This window comes from Vombatus ursinus, unplaced genomic scaffold (assembly GCF_900497805.2).
Source record: "Vombatus ursinus unplaced genomic scaffold, bare-nosed wombat genome assembly UNPS02014785.1, whole genome shotgun sequence".
Lineage (NCBI taxonomy): Eukaryota > Metazoa > Chordata > Mammalia > Diprotodontia > Vombatidae > Vombatus > Vombatus ursinus.
Window position 1 is genome coordinate 11,783,383 of NW_020954563.1, and position 19,772 is coordinate 11,803,154.

General features: G+C 45.8%; 1 protein-coding gene across 1 annotated transcript in view; it reads right to left on the minus strand.

Moving 5' to 3' along the window:
- Positions 1 to 13,115, minus strand: part of TOX2 (TOX high mobility group box family member 2) — a 275,381-nt gene extending 262,266 nt beyond the window's left edge. The window contains exon 1 of the mRNA XM_027867220.1: positions 12,846 to 13,115. Within this exon, the coding sequence (XP_027723021.1) occupies positions 12,846 to 12,947 (102 nt within the window). The 5' untranslated portion in view covers positions 12,948 to 13,115. The remainder of the gene's footprint in view (positions 1 to 12,845) is intronic.
- Between the last annotated feature and the right edge of the window lie 6,657 nt (positions 13,116 to 19,772).

Sequence of the window (19,772 nt, forward strand, 5' to 3'; positions counted from 1 at the left end):
TTTGATTATCTCTACAGAGAGCAGCCAATCTATGCAAGAGGTTAGCATGGGCGCATCTAATGGATAGCAGAGTACACAAGGAGAGCCCGCTGGCTCTGTATCCGTCAGACCCCAGGGCCCTTTATCAATAAGTCACCCTAAGAACCAAAGGAAGAAAACAAATAATCTAAGAAAGGACATGGGCTGTGTCTGAAATGCCCTAATACCAGTTATCTGAGAAAATGTATAAAAATTGACTCTTTAATCCATCCACTGTCCTAGCTTTCTTGTTGTTGTTCAGTCGTTTTTCAGCCGTGTCCAACTCTTCATGACTCCATTTGGGGTTTTCTTGGTAAAGCTACTGGAGCAGTTTGCAATTTCCTTCTCAGCTCATTTTTCAGATGAGGAAACTGAGGTACACAGGGTTAAGTGACTTGCCCAAGGTCACATAGCTAGTAAGTGTCTGAGGCCAGATTTTAACTCAGAATAAGTCTTCCTGACTCCAGGCCTAGTGCTCTATCCACTGCACCACCTTGCTGACGTCTTGGCTTTTTAACTGAGGTTTAAATGTTCTTCCTTGGTTGCCAATGAGTTTGTAAATCTCTCCAAGGAAACATGTTTGTCCACCACAAAACTTAGAGACAACAAAAGGGAACAGATGGAGCACAAGGCCAGGGACAAGAAGACATGGGTTCTATAGTCAGTTCTACTGCTTATCCTGTTGTTTGACCTCCAGCTAGTCATCGGTACTCCACCCCACCTCCACATATACACCTTTAGCTTTTCTTCCTGTGTTGTCTTCCTCTATTAGAATATAAGCTCTTTGAGGGCAAAGACTGTCTTTCTTTTTGCTTGTATTTATATTCCCACATTCCCACAGTAATATCTGGCACATAGTAGGCACTTAATAAATGCTTGTTGACTTCACCTCTCTAGGTTGTTTTCTTCCTGCCTTGAGTATCTAAGATTCCCTTGCATTGCTACTCCCTCCACCAGTACAGATCATAACCTTCAGAGATAATTACTCAGTCAACAAGCATTTATTAAGCACCTACTATGGTGATATCATTGGTCCTCTTTGAAAACAAAGGACCAACAACAACTATGTGAACTGGCTAAGAGCTGGCTGGGGATATAAAGGAAGACAAAAATTCCAGAGTGGTTGTGCCTGAAAAATCATCCCCTGCGGCTGAGCATCTGTGACCTTGGCTTGTGGGTCCCTGGGCTGTGACCTGCACAATCTATCCTTAGAACCATCCTTAGAGCCTTTCCAGTTATGTAAAGGCTGTCAGAGTTCACACCACAGTGAGGCATTGGAGAAAAATTTTACTGGCGGGAGGGCTGAACCGGCTGGGCCAAAGAATAGCCCCTTTCCTATTTACCTCACCGGGTTCAGGTAAGGATTCATTCAACAGCATTGATGAAGAACCTCTAGTGTTCTGGGTTTTGTGCTGGCTTTTACGGGAAATACGAAAGCAAAATGACACAGAACATGGCTTCATGGAGGAGCTTCATGGTCAAAACAAGCCAATGAGGTGGTGCATGTAAAATTATTTTTAATACTAACAATGGTAATGATAACTAACATGTATGTAGCACCTTGAAGTTTGCAAAGCACTTTGTGCATATGATCTCCTTTGACCCTCACAATAACCCTGCAAGAGAGAAGTGCTATTATCATCCCCATTTTACAGCTGAAGAAACTGAGGCTGAGCTCTGCTCAGGGTCACACAGCTAGTGAGTTCCTGAAATAGAATTTGAACTTGTCTTCCTGATTCCAAGGTCATTGTTCAAACTACCCTGTTGTTGTTCATCCTTCATTTCCTAAAAGAACCAATGATATCATGGGATGATGACTTGCTTGTAAATTGGATTTAAGTAAGGCAGAGTTGTACAAAGTCATCAGCCTCACTCTGGTCTAAAGCCATCAAAATCCAGTGGTGGGACAAAATTCAAGACAAATGGCAATGTCCTGGGACGCAGCGGATGACCTTGGCAGCCTCCATGTCTGACCAAGCTCTAAGCACCTACTTCAGCAGCCTTCCTGGCTGCTAGAACAAATCATTCTCATCCACTCATTCTGCTTGGGGAAGTCTTCATATGCTTGAGGTAGACACCCCCCCTAACTCATGGACAGGTCTGAGACCTGTCAGTTACCCTCAACCAGGTTTAACCCGTCTGCTGAGCCGGTTTTACTGGAGTGTGGTCGTTGTACTTGGTACAGCTTCTTAGAGCCTCAGGTGAGAGTTGGGTGACAGGTGGACACCAAAGGCAGGTGAGAGCCCTGAAAAGGCTTCACACCAAAGGTGCTAGTTCTCCCTGAATACCATCATACACATATGAGGTACTATGAAAATTTTACGATGGACTATGAAAGATGGAAGAGGGATTAACTAGTCATGGGTTCCTAGATTGTAGAAGAGACTACAGACATCTATAATCCAACCCCTTATTTTACAGATCTTGAACTCAAGCCTAGAGAAGGAAAATGAGTGCCCCGAGGTCTCAAAGCTAGCTGTAGCAGAGCCAGAGCGCAGTTCAAGCCTTTCTCAGTTTCACAGGAATGTGCCCCACCAAAGTTTGCATTAAAGTGAACATAAATATGGATCCTTAAAGATGTTTTCTTATCTAAACCTGGAGGTGTTGCTTCCTCACACCAGGGAGCAAATGTCTTTACAAATCTGCCTGGAGTTTAAAGACAACACAATGAGAATTGAGGCCCTACCCCGCCACCTTTTAGTGACACAAAATAAAAAAGGAGAAAGTCAGAAAACATTATGCACAACTATTAAGGGGGTGCATGGTAGTCATTGGATGGAAAATTGCTAGAAAAACCCATTAGCAGCATAATAACTTATTTTTAATGTTGAGCTGTTAGGAAAACACAATTATATGCTTCATTTATACTGAAAGATACCATCCAGCATACGGTAAAAACACTCTGTGCTCTATTTAAAACAAAAAACACACATAACTAGCAGAGAGAGAACTAGAAAAGAGGGGGAAATGGCATTGTCCATCTGGATGGCTGGTACCCTTCTCTCCTGTTCTCTTACCCCATCCCCATTCACAGGCAAGTCCCCATGCTCGAGTCAGTAATCTGCATATAGATTTGAAAAGGCCTGGGCTTCCTATGCAGATGAAAGCAGAAAATGCGCAGGCATGAAAAAAGAAGCAATTGTAAGATACACCCCAGAACTTTATTCCCAGACACAGAAATAGCTAGAAAAAGACTTCACCTGGGGGTGGGAGGAGAGAGAGAGAGAGAGAGAGAGAGAGAGAGAGAGAGAGAGAGAATGAGAGAGAGATAGACAGGCAACAACAGAAGGGAGGAAATGTATAGTCCAAGATAGCTCATCCAGTCAGAAGCAATCTCTGCACCTCCCAGGGATAATTGTGTTCTGAATTTCATAACCATTTGGGGCCTTTTGCTTTATGAATAAGCAATAAAACACAGGATTGGAGTTAGATGGGCTTCTCCAATCGTTCTTTCCAGGAAGGGGGAGGGGGAAGGGAGAAAGGGGAGTTGAAGAGGGAGAAGCTGATCTAAGAATGACAGAAGGAACTTTAGGCATCATATATAGGTAAAAAGAAAAAAAGAACCTGCAGAATAAGAGGGGTCTGCAATCCAAGCCAGCTCAACTCTCTTTTTTTCCTATCTGTATATTTGGGGATTGGGACTTCAAGGGGAAATCAAAGAAGACTGACCTTTACACCCAGGCTGTTACATAAGATCAGCCTAGTTCTCAACCAAAATATGTCTATTATTCCAAAAAAGAATGAGGAGAAATGTGTCTGCCTCCCCACATACAGACAAAACAACAATCTTCAGGGCTGGAGAAGCTTGCATTACATATCTCTGGAATCTGATTTCATAAAGCCCAAGGCAGAAAGAGCTCCATACACTTTCTATTATGCATAAAAGACCATGGCCATCCAAGCCCAGGCTGGAAGAAGGAGGAAAGTCACTGAAATGATTCCAAGTCCAAAATAAAGTGCATTTGAGCTAGGATTTCCCAGTCTTAGGGATATACTCTCTACTTATCTAACCCTTATAAGGGGAAACCCAGTTTCTAGACCAAAGACAAAAGGTAGGGAAAAGGATAAAAGATTAGATCATTTCTTTTCTTTTAATGTTTTGGTGATGTTATTTTTTTCTTTTTTTTAAACATTGTCACCCCTAATGACTCTCTCTCCTCTCCCCCAAAACAAAACCTTCCCTTCTAGCAAATAAATACAGTCAAGCTAAACAAAATAACACAGCAGTCACATCTGAACATGTATGCCTCATTCCACATCTATTATCTACTCACTATCTTTTAACTGACATTCAGGAAGCATGGCTCACTATCAAGCCCTCAAGTTTTTTAAAGTCCCAACTGCCAGCTAGGTCCTTTGGTCTTTGTCCTACCCAGCCATTTCTGAGGGCAGTCAAATGCCCAGCTCTTCGAAAGAGAAGCAACTTGAAGAATAAGGAGGGCTGTTCATTTCAAGTCCAACCATCAGTAAAGCTTGGAAGGAAAACCTATGGTTTTTACTACACTTTAACCATGCTTGGTAAGTCAAAATGCCACAGAGTGGGACCACCAAAATTTATTCATTAGAGTGACCGGAGGCAGATTCTATTTCTGACAAGTCCTCAAACCACTCCTGCAAATTAATCTCTGCCTTGTGATAACCAAGGTTTAATTATCTGTGATTTTAGGGCTTTCTACTGACAAGCTTGTTTTAAGTTTCTAACACTTGATTCTTGCTCTCACCTCTCCCTGTGGTGACCCTGGGCTCCTTGAATGCTATGCACATGGACCACAAGCTATGGCTGATTCTATCAAGCTAGAAAGCCTTTGAGTGGAGGTCAAAGAATAGACTTCATCTCTGTTCTCTGAGGACCAACCCAGCTAAGTCCAGAGACTCTTATCACCAAGTTACCCAAGAATGATGAATTTTTCAGCCATAGGGGCTCTAGTGGACTTAGTTTCTGGGTTATAAAAGGGCTGCAATGAACGTTGGCAGAGGCAGTATCCATAACAACAAAATTACAGGTCCTTGAAGTATTGCAGTAAGTTTTAAATCTAAAACTCAGTCAGACAAGAGCCCTAATAAAGTCCCTACCTAGCTCACCACCCCCAGCCCTCCATATCATCAACACACAGTTATGAGCAAGGTAGATTATTTTATTTCACTGCAGATTTCTATAGATTTGGGAAGTGGCTTTCCCAAGTGCATTAGCACCCAAGAGGTGGGCGTTAAATTACATCTGCAGTGAAGGGTGAACCTGTCACTAACAGCTGTTTACTTTTCAAAGATTGGCAGAGTTCCTGAAATGTGCCTGATTGATGGTCCTACAAAGATGCCATTCTGGAAAACTAGGAAATCAAAAGCAGAGGGATGTGAGCTTCCCCCAAGGTGAGGTACCCCTAGCCATCAGCCTGAAGGAAGATTTCTTTCTCTGTAGGCACTGGACATGAGACCACTGGCTTCCTTTGGAGAAGCTGGACCACAGAGCTGGTGACAGCCCATGGCCTCTGGGGACCAAGCTGAGACTTCCTTTGCCCATGGGATCCTACTCGGAGAGGCAGAAGGGTGCTTTGTGGGTCATATTCATTTTACAGATGTGGCAACTGAGGCTCTTCTGGGCAATTTGAATCCACACCCTCTGTCTCCAAATCCAGCAGTCTTTCTACTGAACTACATAGTCTACCTCTCTAGAAGAGGCCCTGGCCCTGAAGAAAATGTAATTAACTGGTTCCCTCTAACTCAGAAAATAGATTTAGAGCTAGAAAGAAAAGAGACTGACTAATCTAGCCCCCTCATTTTATAGATAAGGAAACTGGAGCTTAGAAGTGACTTACCCAAAGTCACACAGATAATAAGCAGAAGTCATGATTTGAACTCAAGTCCTCTGACTCCAAACCCAATATTCTTTCTACTCTATCATACTGCAGGGCAGTAGTGAAGGCTTCTCAAATAAGCAACTCAGTGAGATAAGGGAGAATTCTACGATAATGGTCAGAAAATACAGTGATAATTAAGATAATATAGAAGTTTACTGGATAAAACATAAAAACAAACCAACTTGTTTTCCAAGGTTCCCAACTGAGGACAGAAAAACACTTTGACAACAAAGTAACTACCTGCACAGGAGATCCTACACCATAGTGCTGTGGCATATGACAGAAATTTGAATTGTATGGCAGCCATTCTAAGTATCAGAGTAATTCATCAAAATTTATTACCCTATCTCATACAACATCTTTCCACTAAGATGTAAAATTGCAATTTACCACAACCCATTAAGTTAATAATTACTTACCATATGGTTTCAATGCTACTCCCAAACCAAACTAAAGAGAATCATGTAGGATTTGGCCTATGTAAATAACATATCCATCAGATGCTCTCAGCCTACAAGTTACAACAAGAGATGCACCAAAGACAAATTAAAAGTATTGGTAAAATTAGGTTCTCTAAAATGAAAAAAAAAAGTCCTATCTGAGCATTTTTAGCCATTCTCCTTCACATGTATGTTCCTTGGTAAACTAATGACCAGGTCTACACCACTGCCAGTCATCCAGAGGGTTCTGGCAAACGAGCTTTCATTTGCCTGTTATCTAGTATATCAGTGAGTCAACAAGCATCTATTAAGCACTTACTGTGTACCAGACGTTGTGCTAAATACTGTGCTTAGGAAAAGTAAAAACAATCTTTGTCCTCCAAAGAGTTTACATTCTAACAGACCACAGACACAGGTGATAAAAACAGTAGCAAGTGCATACCAGATGCATACAAAGTAGGAAGGAAGGTAATCTTGGAGAGGTAGGAATTAGTAGCTGGAGGACTGGAGAAGCCTTCTGTAAGAAGGTGGGACTGGAGCTAGGGAAAAAGAAGGCATTGGGACATGTGTCACTCAGATCAGATAAGAGTGGTTTCACAATTCATAAACTAATTAGCCCCTTCTTGGCCTTCCTTTGACATTGGTGCAATGGAAAGGACACTGACTCGGGAGGTAAAGGACCTGGGTTCAAATACCACCTTTGCTGCTTGTCATCTGTAATGTGAGGTCAGCTTCGCCTGGCCTCAGCTTCCTCATCTGTAAAGATGAAGGAGTTGAATGAAAAGGTCTCTGAGACACCTTCTAGCTCTAGAGTCTGTGTCAGGGACCATGTTGACTGTGTAGTCAGAGGACTGACATTGAGAAGTGCTGGGCAGAAACAAAGAAATCAGGCTGACCGGAGCTTTGAAGGCATATAAGCAGAGCAGGCATATTAATTCACGTTCCCAAACCAGGGCCTCACAGAAACCAAGGAAAACTCTATCTCAGGCTGAGAAAAAGAAAGGACCATGGGTCACACTCACTCCCACAGAAAGATTGGGTAGGGATGGGACACAGGGCAAGGATAAAGGAGAGCAGGTGGGAGGTAGTGGGGAGAAGGGGAAGAATTCTCTGTACAAGATGCTTGTTCTGATTTCGTGAGATATTCAAGACATCAGCCCTTTTCAATGGCATCACACGTAGCCCTAAAGCAGTAAAGAAAAATGAAGAATAACAGCCCCACGTTCTTTGAGAAACTAAGGGATGATAACAAAAGGTTCACCAGGTGCCAGACCAAGGATGTGGCCACTGACTTCAGGCTGCTTTGACTTTCAGGGGTTTTTCTTCCCTGGATCAAAGGCTGCACTGAAGGTGCTTATGGCCTCTGCCAGGCTTGGGCAGGAGAAGAACTATTAGGGCTGTTTATATTCACTGAGACTTAGTGCTCTGGGCTCCACTCTGCAATCTGGTCCATTGAGCCAAAGCAGCCCTGCAGACCTATGAGAGGTCAAAGGCAGCACAGGGATGAGGACCTTCGTGACCATTGCCAGGGTTTCATATTTCTTTCCTACTTTTCGTAGGATCCCAAATTTAAAGCTAGGAGGGACATTAGAGGTTATCTAATCCAACCCTCTCATTTTACAGATGAGGAAACTGAGGCTCAGGTACATGAAGTGACTTGGCAAAGGTCACATAGCTGGTAGAGCCAGGATTTGAACCTGGGTCCTCTGGCTCCAAAGCCAGCCATCATTCAAAGAAGTACCCTATAAGTGGGGGAAGGCAGGGGGAGAGAATCTGTATCCCAGAGCTGAACAATACAAAGATTCTAATGATCCAACTCCCATCTTTAAAAACATTCATCCCTCATTTGTGCATAAAAAGCCCTTAGCAGTTTTCAAAGTGCTCATTTGAACATCACAACCCTATTGAGAAGTAAAGGGAAAGATGATTATCTCCATTTTTTTACCGATGAAGAAACAGACACCCAGAAAGTGAAGTGCACAGCTTTCCAGTTTGAAGGGCTCTGATTTGCCAAAGGTCACACAGAGAATTAGTGCAAAAAGTGTTTCTCCTCTCCTGCCATGCTTACTCACTTTCTAAGGTTGATGTTGTTGTTGTTTGTCCATGACATCGGGAAGGTGATGAAACTGAATTGGATTTAAGTGAAGGAGGGCTGTGCAAAGTCACCAGCTTCACTTTCTCCTCCAGAGCCATCTAGGTCCAGTGGCCAGATATAAATCCAATTGTCCTGACTTTCTGAGGAGCTAATGTGTGGAAGGAGGAAAGAGAACCTCTTTACTATGCTGCTTCTCCAAAATGGGGCCAAGAAAACCTGACCTAATTGTGGTATTTAAATATTTGAAGGGCTAGCCTAAGGAAGAGGGATTCGATTTATGCCACTCAGCCCAGAAAGGCGAAACTGTGACTAAAGGGAGAAAGTTACAGAGAGGCATGACAGGCTTTGGCTGCAATGGAATTGGCTGCCTCAATCAATCCACAAGCATTTATTAAGCACCTACTATATGCCAGGTACAAGGGATACAAGGACAAAAGGGAAAATAGTTCCAATCCTCAAGGAGCTTACTGGGGGCGGGGGGAGAAGGCAAAATAATAATAATAATGATGATGATGATGATGATGATGATGATAACAACAGCTAGCATTTATATAGTACTTTAAAGTTTGCAAAGTACTTTACAAATATTATCTCATTTGATCTCACAAAACCCTAGGAGGTAGGTGCTATTATTATCCCCATTTTACAGATGAAAAAATTGAGACAAACAAGTGACTAAATGACTCTGGACAGACAGCTAATAAACATCTGAGGCTGGATTTGAATTCATGTCTTCCTGAATACAGGTCTGGTGCTCTATCCACTGAGCCACCTAGCTGCCTATATGTGTATGTACATAAACACGTACAATACATAAATAGGTAAATATGTATATACATCATCATATATACATAAAATAAATAGAAGGTGATTTAGGGAGGAAGATCCTAGCAGCTGGGGTGAGGGGTGGGAGTAGAGGAGCAAAGGAAGATCATTTCTGAACTTTGCAGAGGGCTGGGGAGAGGGAAACCAAAGATTTAATCAAGCAAATCTCCCACACACCCTCTCAAAGACGGATAGTGGCAAGTGCTCTAGACTGAAGTGAAGAGATCCAGGTTGTAAATCTTAGCTTTACCACTAACTGCCAGGCATCCTTGACCAAGTCACTTCCTTTTCTCTGGCCCACAGTTTCCTCTTTCATAAATTGAGAATGTAGGAATATATATTCCCTTTCAGCTCTAGGGGTTTGTGGCAAGGAGGATGACTTGAATAATTTCTTACTGCTACAGTTATTCCTATCATTCCTGTGAGGAATGCTTGACACCTTGGATAGCTCTGAAGACCCTCTGAACCTCAAACCAACACACCCAGTATGGCTTTCCCTTGCGCCGTTTCAGTTACTCCAGCCCAAAACAACAGCAGCACCTGGTGGTGGTGGTGGCTGGGGCCCTCTGAGCTCCTCTCTTAGGCACCCAACAACTATGGGGCTGTTGCTCACCACTAAGGTAATTTCCACCTTTAATCTTCCAGACCCAGGAAAGAAGTCATGAATGAGCCCAGATCAGAGCTGTCCAAGCCTTATATATTAAGAAAAAGTCTGAAGAAACAAAAACACATGCTCCCCCTTCAGCACAGATCACATGACTGCATATAAATGTTTGTAGAGCTAAATTTCCCCAGGAGGCTTCCTCTCTGAATTCCCATCCTAGGACACTCAAAGGGGCCTTTTACATGATCATCGATAGGCCAAGCACACTCAATAGAACCTAAGCTACTGACACCATGAGTTTCCTGGGACAGAGAGAGGCAACCAAAGTTAACCAGATTCATCTGTACTCCCTACTGCAATCCCTGTTTTTAAAGATGAGTTTAAGATTTATGGGACATTTAGGCTACTGTCCCCAGACCCCACATGGAATACATGGCACAAATCTTTCACACAGTTTTCTTTCTCTTTCTTGTAAGTGCTCAGATTTAAAACCGGAATTCTTGGCTCATTCTGGTAAGACCAAAATAAAAACAGCCAAAGTGAAACAGAAAACTGCATTTTAAATGAAACTCACCTACAAAGAGTTGGAGACAAGCAATTGATTCTAAAACACATTTATTTGTAATTTCATATAGGGGCGGAGGAACGAGATACAAAGCAATTTCACTATCTAACATGAAAGTAGGTACTCAGAAAAGCATATTTTTTATATGTTCGCTCCATTTCATAAGACTAGAATAGAAGGCGCTTTATCATAGGAACATAGATTTAGAGCTTCAAGGGACCGTAGAGGTCATTGAGATTAATTGCCTCATTTTAGAGATGAAAAACCTAAGGCTTCAAGGGGTTTAAGTGACTTGCCCAGGCACACACAACTAGTAAGTGTCTGAGGCAGGATTCAAACCCACATCTCCCTGTTCTAAGTTCAGTTCTCTACCCATTAGGCCACTCTCCCTTCATCTAGGGAGATCTTTTATACATCTTTTATAGCCCCTTCTACTTTTCACGTTCTGAGTGCATGTGGGAGGCATGGAGAAAGGAAGCTGCTGAAGCAAGATTGAACTAAATCATTTTCTGCAAGGCTGTTCCCGAATTTCCTTCTCGCTAACCTTTTGCTGGACCTCCTCTTCAACCCAGGTGTGATGGAATAGTCCTTGTGAAGAATGATTCCCGGTAATGGACAGCTTTGCTCCTCCTGGCTGAAAGATCGATTCCTTAAATACCTCTGACACTCCCCAATATCCCCCTGAGAATTCTGGTTCCCAGTCCCTGCAGCTCAAAGATGCTCTTCCTGCAGCATCAGGCAAAGAAATCTAGGTTGCCAGGTCTGTCTGTCATGGAGGAAGAGAAAGCCCTGCGTAGCTCTAGGTAGGTTTCTGTATTGTGCTCACCAGCAGTTAACTCGGGTGCATACGCTTGTGTGCACTTGTGTATGCTTGTGAGCTTGTGTTGTGAGAGGAAAGCGGGAGAGAGCCTACCAAAGGCAGGGACTAAAGAACCCCCAAACCCTGAGCTGTGCAAATGAAAACAAATGGATAAACAGACCGGCATCTCCCCAGTAGCTGAACACCCGCAAGCCAGGTAACACAGCCCGTTAAATCCGAGGCAAAAAGAAACCCCAGTGATGTCTGGGCAAAGCAATAGGAAACAAACAAACAAACAAAATAGAGACCACAAATAAGGCTAACTCACTCACCGTAAAGCTCTTCCTGCCCATTCTGAACATTTTTCAGCCTAAGCCCCTGGAGAGGCCAGGGCAACCACGGTTCGCTGGGAGAAGTCTGGCCAACCCTGCCTCTCCGCCCGCGGCCGCGGCGCCCCCTCCCCCACCTCTCGCCACACAACGCAAGCAGGACTGACTGCTTCGCAGTTTGTCTCTGCACTGGGGCATTTAGAAAACAGCGGGGGGAGAAACGGTATAGACCATCTCCGATCTCTCTTCCCTCTTCTCTTTAGGCACGAACACACATAATTCCAAGCGGATAAACGCCTGGCTCAAATGGTCAATAAGCGCTTTTTAACTGAGTTTTGAAATTCCCTCCTCCAATGGGGAAAAAATGGAACTTAGCTGCGTTTAACACTTCATCTCCAAGAAAGCCAAGGTGAAGTTAAAACTATACTTCCACTCGACACCAGTCTCTGGTCTGTGGGGGTGGGGGTGAGGTACTCTGTGTGACACCTTTTATTATTAAGGGGGGTGAGGGGGACAGACATCTAGAAACTGAAGGCGTGCTTGCAATCCTTCCATTTCCTAAGAGATGATCCAGGGGCTGGGCGGTCTCGAGGCTCAACTATGCAAACAGCCAAGAGGAGTCTAAGAGAAATGAAGGGGACCTCAGCGGACCGCCCTAGCTGGTGGAGGCGGCGTGATCACTGTTACTGGAGCCAGTGCCGATTACTTTGGGACTTCACTGGTTGTGAGGCGTCTGTTTGTAAATAACTCCGGGATGTCTCCCAGCTTCGCTATGACAGCTTCTACTCAGCAATTAGACTTTTAAAGCCCAAATTAACGTCAACACCGAGAAGTTAAAAGCCTCTGAAGCAGGCGTGGGGAGGCTTGTGCGCGCAAGGAGGAGGGAGAGCAGGGAAGAGCAAGAGTCCCAGAGGGGCCAGCACTGAGCCTCAGGGAAGCGAGTTTTCTCCCTGGGTGCTCGGCGAAGCAGCAGCCCCTTGATCCCCAACCCCATCCCCATCCCCATTTCCAACCCCAATACCCTCCCTCTCCTCCTCCTCCTCCTTCTCTTCCTTTTCCTCCTCCTCACTGGCAGAGGGGGGATGGGGGAAGGGGGCGCTCGCCCCTGTCCCGGGCCAAGGGAGGGAAGGAAGGAAGGACAGGACACAGGGCTCCCGGCACCCAGCCAAGTGCGCTCCTTTCAAACCTCAGGCCGGAAGGCACGAGTTGGAGGGGGGGGGGAGCATAGGACAAAAAGCGGCAGCCAGCCCGGGTCCAGGTCCCCGCTGGTGCCCCAGAGCCCCTAGAGTCGCGCATCCTCCCCGCCCACACTCACCTTATTACAGTGGTAATAGTCCAAGTGGCCCAGGCAAGTTGGGTCTGCGCCGGGGAGGGCGCCCACCGCCGTCGGAGCCGCAGGGTAGAACCTCACGTCCATACCGGGGATACGGGCGCAGCGCAGCAGAGGGCGAAGAGGAGGAGGAGGAGGAGGAGGAGGATGAGGAGGAGGAGAAAGAGGAGGAGGCGGAGGCAGAGGCGGAGGCGGCTCCAGCGGGCATGAAACCGATTCGGGCTGCCGCTCTGCCTGGGTCTGAGTGCGTGCGTGAGTGAGTGAGAGTGAGTGAGTGTGAGTGTGTGTGCGCGGGGGGCGGGGCGGGGAGAGGGGAGGTGCTGGCGGGGCGGGCGGGGAGCGAGTGGAGCCCTGGCTCCTGCCTATTGTTCCTGGAGCCTAGGGCCGGCCCCGGGCGGGGTGGGGGAGGGATGGGGGGGTGGAGACGGAGCGGGACCCGCCGATCCCCCACGCCCGCCCGCCTGTCCCCCGGCTCCGGAGAGGAGGCGGGAGCGGGAACCTGAGCCGGCCGCTCCTGCTGGAGCTCGCTGCCTCCGGCCCACCTGGGAGAGGGGGCTCGCAACCCTGAGCCCTGTCCCGGGCCGGATCCCGATGTAGGAGGGGGATGCTAGTTTGCAACCCGCAGAGATCGGGGCACCAACCCAGGGGGAGGGGAAGAAGATGGCGCTTTGGTTCCTCTCTCCCATTGCCGCCCCCGACCCCCCGGCCAGTGCACCTGCTCCGGGCTGGCGCGTCCCGGGGACCGGGTGGCGGGAGTCAGAGGCCGCGCAGGGCCCAGGCTGCTTGAGGACCCCAGGGAGAGGGCACTGGGGAGTGGGGGCGGGGGCGCTGAGCAGAGGTGGGGGTCCAGGCCGCTGCCTGAGACGGGGAGAAGGAGGAAGGGACGGAACGAGCCTGCAAAACTCCGTGGCCCCGAGGAAGCAGAAACTCGAGCAAAGTAGAAAGCAGAACACAAAGTGACAGATGAGCCGCTGTGCCCCAGGGGCAGGGACCGAGCTGGGAGCTTTGCTCCCCAATTTATGGACTAGTGGGGATTACCAGGGGCTGGGCAAGCTGCCTCTATCGCAGGAAATTTGGTGTTCAGATCCCGCCTGTATCTGTGCTCTCGAGTTATGGGATGTAGACCTGCCTTTGCACTGGCAGGTGGCGGGGAAAGGGGAAAGGGCCCTGGAGAGAGGCAGGAAGCTGCAAGCTTAGACGGCAATATTAGAGCATGGACTGAACGAACTGGGGATACTTAGCCTCTAGAAGAGAAGGGGGAGAGTGGACAGGACCACTGTCTTCAGCATCCGGAGAGCTGTCCTATGTGAGAGAGATTCGATTTGTTCTGCTTGGCCCCTCAGGACAAAATCAGGAGCAGTGAGTCGAAGTTATAGGGAGGTTGATTTCAGCTCTGCAAAAGGGAGACCTTCGTATCAACCAGAGCTGCCCAACAATGAGATGGATCCTCCAAGGGGTGGGATAAACTGCCTAGAAGGTAGTGAGCTCCAAGTCACCGGAGGTTTTCAAACAACACATTAGATGACCATTTCTCAAGGATTGGACACAGGTCCTCTGAGCTCCTTTCCAAGACTCTTGCCGTCTTTGCTTACATTGTTTTCCTCTGCCTGAAACGTCCTTCCTTCTCTTCTCCACTTGTTCATATCTTCCCTTTCTTACAAAGTCCTCCCTTTTCTAGAAAACCTTTCTTGGTCTGCTCCAGTGGTCCATTCCTCTTTCTCTCCTGGGAGCTCTGTATTTCTCATTGAACACTTAGCATATACTGCCCATGGATGGTGACAAGTCTCCATAATGTCTTCTCCACTCAACTAGGTGGTAAGTTCCTTGAGGACAGGAGAATATATTCAACTTCTTCTCCTTCTGTTGCCCAGCACAAGATAGCAGCTCAGTAAATATTTGCTGAAAGAATGAATGCTCCAGATCAGTACCTGGGGGAGGGGAGGATAATAAAGGAAAAAGAAATAAAAGCCTGTTGGGCCATAAAAAGTACATAACTCTTTACCTCCTCTCAACCACCTCCTGGTCTCTGTTTACACCTCCCCACCCATATGTATTCAGTCACTGTGGACATACAGTTGACAAATACTTTCCAGCTGTGGCCTCAGCCCAGAACAACCATCATGTAGCTAAATCCAGAGTCTGTAGGCAAGACTTGAACCTGCAACCTTTTATTTTTACAACAAATTATAACCACAGCTTCTTACATAAAGATATCATTTAGAGCCCCTTCATTTCACAGGTGAAAAAAGGCAGAACCAGAGGGATGTGAGACTTCAAGGTCGCATAGTAAGTGACAAAGGAAACTATAACCATAATCTCGTAACTCCCAGCCCCAGGCTCTGTCCATTCCCCTGTAACTTTCTCTCTTCAGTATATACTTATTCCCGACCTAGACACTTCCTATGGAACCTTCATGAGATCACCACCCAAGAGGCAGATGAGATGGAAGTGATTAGAGTTTTGGGCCTGGAGTTCAGTCATGTCCAACTCTTCATGACCCCATTTGGGGTTTTCTTGGAAAAGATTCTGGAGTGGTTTGCCATTTCCTTCTCCAGCTCATTTTACAGATGAGGAAACTGAGACAAACAAGGTTAAGTGACTTGCCCTGGGTCACACAGCTAGTAAACATCTGAAGTTGGATTTGAACTCAGGGAAGTGAGTCTTTCTGACTCCAGGCCCAACACCCTATCTACCTCACCACCTAGCTTCCCCTGAAGTCAGAGAGGCCAAAGTTCAAATCCAGCCCAAACTATCTGTATCACCCTGGGCAAGTCACTTAACCTCTGTTTACCTCAGTTTCCTCATTGGTAAAATGGGAGATACAAAGACAAAAATGAAAGCATTCCTGCCCTGGAGAAGTTTACATTCTGTAGGAGTAGATGACATGTAATTTGGGGTGGGAAAGGCACTTAGCATCTGGGGGGAGGAGGTATCAAAAAAGACCTCATGTAAAGTTAGCATTTCAACTGAGCTTTGACAGAAACTAGATATCTAAGAGATAGAGGTAAAGAAAGAGAGGGTTGCAGGCATGGGGGACAGCTACTAGAAAGGTACAAGACAGGTCATGGAAGGTAATGTTACACATTTTCTCCAGGTTGTTCTTTTGGTCCCTGGAGCATGTTGGTTTCTAGACATCGCAAAGAAAGCCTCCTTCACTCCCTCATGTATTTAGAGGGAATCTGAGAGCCAGTGTCTAGTACCGGAAGAGTAAAGAGCCTGGCTCCTACTGGTTGTGACTTGGATATGATTTCACCCTTGACTAGGGGTCTTTTAGGGGAAAGGTCAGGGGGTTGAGAAACTCAGAGGGAAAAGTACAAGGAAGAAAAGTCTTAACCTACCATGTCTGTAAACTGGGCCTAAGACATCTAAGCCTGGAGCCCTTTGGAATGGCAACCTAGATGGAGCTCAAACCCTCACATCCTCCTAATGCTGTTCTCTGTGTGTGTGTGTGTGTGTGTGTGTGTGTGTAGAAATAGAAGTAGGGAGGAGGGCGTAAGGTTTGGGGGAGTGGCTAGACCTTGGGTTATAGACAGCAGGGTTTTTGTTGCAGGAAGTAGGAGGGTGGGCAGCAGTAAGAGCTGTCCTGGCACAGTCACCCCTTAACTCTTCCTACATACCAATGGGCACCCCCCACCTACCCATCCCCTGCCATCTGAAGACCCTCCCTGAGCAGAGAGGTGCAGCCCAGCCCTGCTTGGCCCAGGTGGAGCTAGTAGAGAAAAAACACTGCACGAGACCTGGGAGGAAATGAGTGTGTGGTATGCATCACCTTGGCTTGGCTGTCACTTCTCAGGAAGCGAAGAGGGAGCTTGTACAGAAACCAGCACACCCTAGAAACTCACCCGTGTGCTTTGTGCAGACACCAACAAACCCGGGGCATCCGTGCAAATTTCATGCAGTAACCAGCACTCCCTGGGAGCTTGTACATACCTTGTGCAGAGACCAACACACTGGGAGAAGGACAAAGAGGCTAAAAAAGGACTGTGGGATAAAGAGAATGGAAACCTGGTGAAAGGGCAGAGTTTATCTATGGACAGGGAGAAGAAAGAAGCTAGAATAATAGAATCCCAGCGAGTTAGAGCTAGAAGGGACCTCAGTGATCATTTAGTCCAACCCCCTTACTTTATAGAGAAGCAATGTGGAGTAGTAGAAAGAACATTAGATTTGAGAGGCAGGATAGTGTTTATCCAGCAGCTAATACATTGAACTTGTAGTCAGCAGTTTGCAGTCTCAGTTTTCGTTCTGCCTCAGATGCTTACTAGCTGTGTGACCCTGGGTAAACTGTTTAATCTTTCTGGGCCTCAGTTTCTTCATCTGTAAAAATGAGAGGCTTGGATTCAATGACCTCAACAGTCTCTTCTAGCACCAGATTTATGAATGGGTTATGTATTATTATTTATTTTCTGACAGAGCCATAACTAGTTTGGGACAAACGGGGCTTTGCCCTAGGGTGCTGATATCGGTGGAGAAGAGTGGGGTGGTGAACTTCTTCCTTTGGAATGGCTAAATACTCAATGCCTACCCTCCAGGTACCCCAGAGGCATGGGGCAAAGCCAGTCTAGAAGAAATGTCTGGGAATGGACTCCCCACTCCCAGCACAATTGTATCAGAGGTAGTACTATCCCTTGTGCTCAGTGGAGTCCACCCCAGGAAGGAGTTGAATTAGGTATGACTGTGAATTCTAGTCTGCTTTGCCATGAACTTACTCTATGACTTTAGTCATTACATTCTATGGGCCTCAATCTCCTCCTCTATAAAATGGGCAAATTAGAGTATATGATCACTAAGGTCCCTTCCAGCTTTTACAGTCTGTGATCAATCAAGCAACAAGCATTTATTAATTAATAAATTATTAATGTATTAAACCTACTTTGTGCCAGACACCATACTGTACACCCAGGATACAAAGACAACAATGGAACCATCCCTGGCATTAAGAAACTTCTATCTGGTTGTTCCCCAGCATCGCCAACAACAAGGCAGATGCTCTTAATTGTGTGGGGGGTTTTGTTACCTTTACATATGTGTTCGTTTATACAATTACAGGACCTACAACTCTTGGGTGCCAGAGCATGTTCAATGCAGTGTCTGCAGTTTTATGATGTAGTGAAAAGAGTGCTGAATATGGCATCAAAGGGCCTGGGTTCAAATCTCAGCGCTGCCACTATGTGTGACCTTGAGCAAGTCACTTCTCCTTTGCCGGGGCTCAGTTTCCTCAACTGAAAAATTCGGGAGTTGGACTAGATGGCTCTGTGACGCTCTTCTGACTCTGAGTCTATGATCCTATGATGTGATGGCCAAGTCATTCTCCAGATTTTAGAAAAGACAGGGCTATGGCTTAAAGGGATTCAGTGTCCATGCCAAGCCCAAACTCCCAGCTGAAGGTCCTTGTGACTATAAGTCCAGTCAACTGGCGGTTGCTTGAAGAAGACACGGAGGGATGTATGCAATGCCTTTGAAAAAGCCAGAGAAGAAAAGTTAGTCAGTCAATAAGTATCTATTGAGCACTAACTATGTACCAGGCAGGTGGCAGCTAGGTGGCGCAGTGGCTAGAGTGCCAGGCCCGGAGTCAGGAAGATTCGTCTTCCTGACTTTAAATCCACACTCACTAGCTGTGTGACCCTGGGCAAGTCACTTAACCCTATTTGCCTCAGTTTCCTCATGCATAAAATGAGCTTGAGAAAGAAATAACAAACCGCTCCAGCAGCTTGGCCAAGAAAACACCAAATGGGATCATGAAGAGTCAGACACGACTGAAATGATTGAACAATAAATGTGCCAGGCGCTATGCTAAGCTGGAGAGATACAAAGAAAGGCAAAAACAGAGCCCCTGTCCTCAAAGAGCTCACATTCTAATGGGAGAGACAATGTGTAAATACCTTTATTCCAGAGAAAGAAGTGATAATAGAAGTATGTATAGAATGGTTTTACATATATATACATATTTGTGTCCAATGGTATCCATATCTTGGGGGGAGGAAAAAGATAAATTTTCATGGTAACTTTATTATATATTTAAAAGGAATAGCAACTTGTACATAATAGATTTGCAGTTTCGCTTGCAATCATATTTTTATTATACTATGTTATGGAAATGCTTGTTTTATTACATAAATAAAAAATAAAAAATTTAAATACATATATATAGATAGATAAACACACACAAGATACAGAGAGGGTAGATAGAAGGTAGCCTAAGAGGGGAACATTCTGGAAGTTGGGGAGTAAGGTGGGGGAGTAACCTTGAAAGTCCCCTGGTAGAAGGTGAGATTTGAGCAGAGTCTTGAAGACAGCCATGGAAGCTAAGAGTCAGGGGAATGGAGAGAGAGAGAGAGAGAGAAAGAGACAGAGAGACAGAGAGACAGAGACAGAGAGGAGAGAGAGACAGAGAGGAGAGAAAGAGAGAGAGACAGAGAGGAGAGAGAGAGAGAGAGAGAGAGAGAGAGAGAGAGAGAGAGAGAGAGAGAGAGAGAGAGAGAGAGAGAGAGAGAGAGAGATTTCTAGACATGGAGAACAGCCAATGCAAAGAAAGGGAGTCTGGAGCAGCAGGCAGTCCATTGTCTATAGATGGAACATAGCGTATGGAAGACTGGAAAAGTAAGAAGGGACCAGGTTATGAAGGCTTTAAATGCCAAAAAGGATTTTATATTTGTTCCTAAAGGTAATAGGGAGCCACTGGAGATTATTGAGTGGGAGGGAGGTGGCATGGTCAGACCGGCATTGTAAGAAAATCTCTGGCAGTCAGGTAGACTGGAGTTGGGAGAGACTTGAGGCAGGGTGACCAATCAGCCGAGGCTATTTTAAGTTGCCTTCAGGAGAGGTGAGGAGGCCCTAGTCAATATATATATATATAAGTCAATAACTATTCAATCAGTCAATAAACATTTCTGAAGCTCTTACTATGTGCCAGGC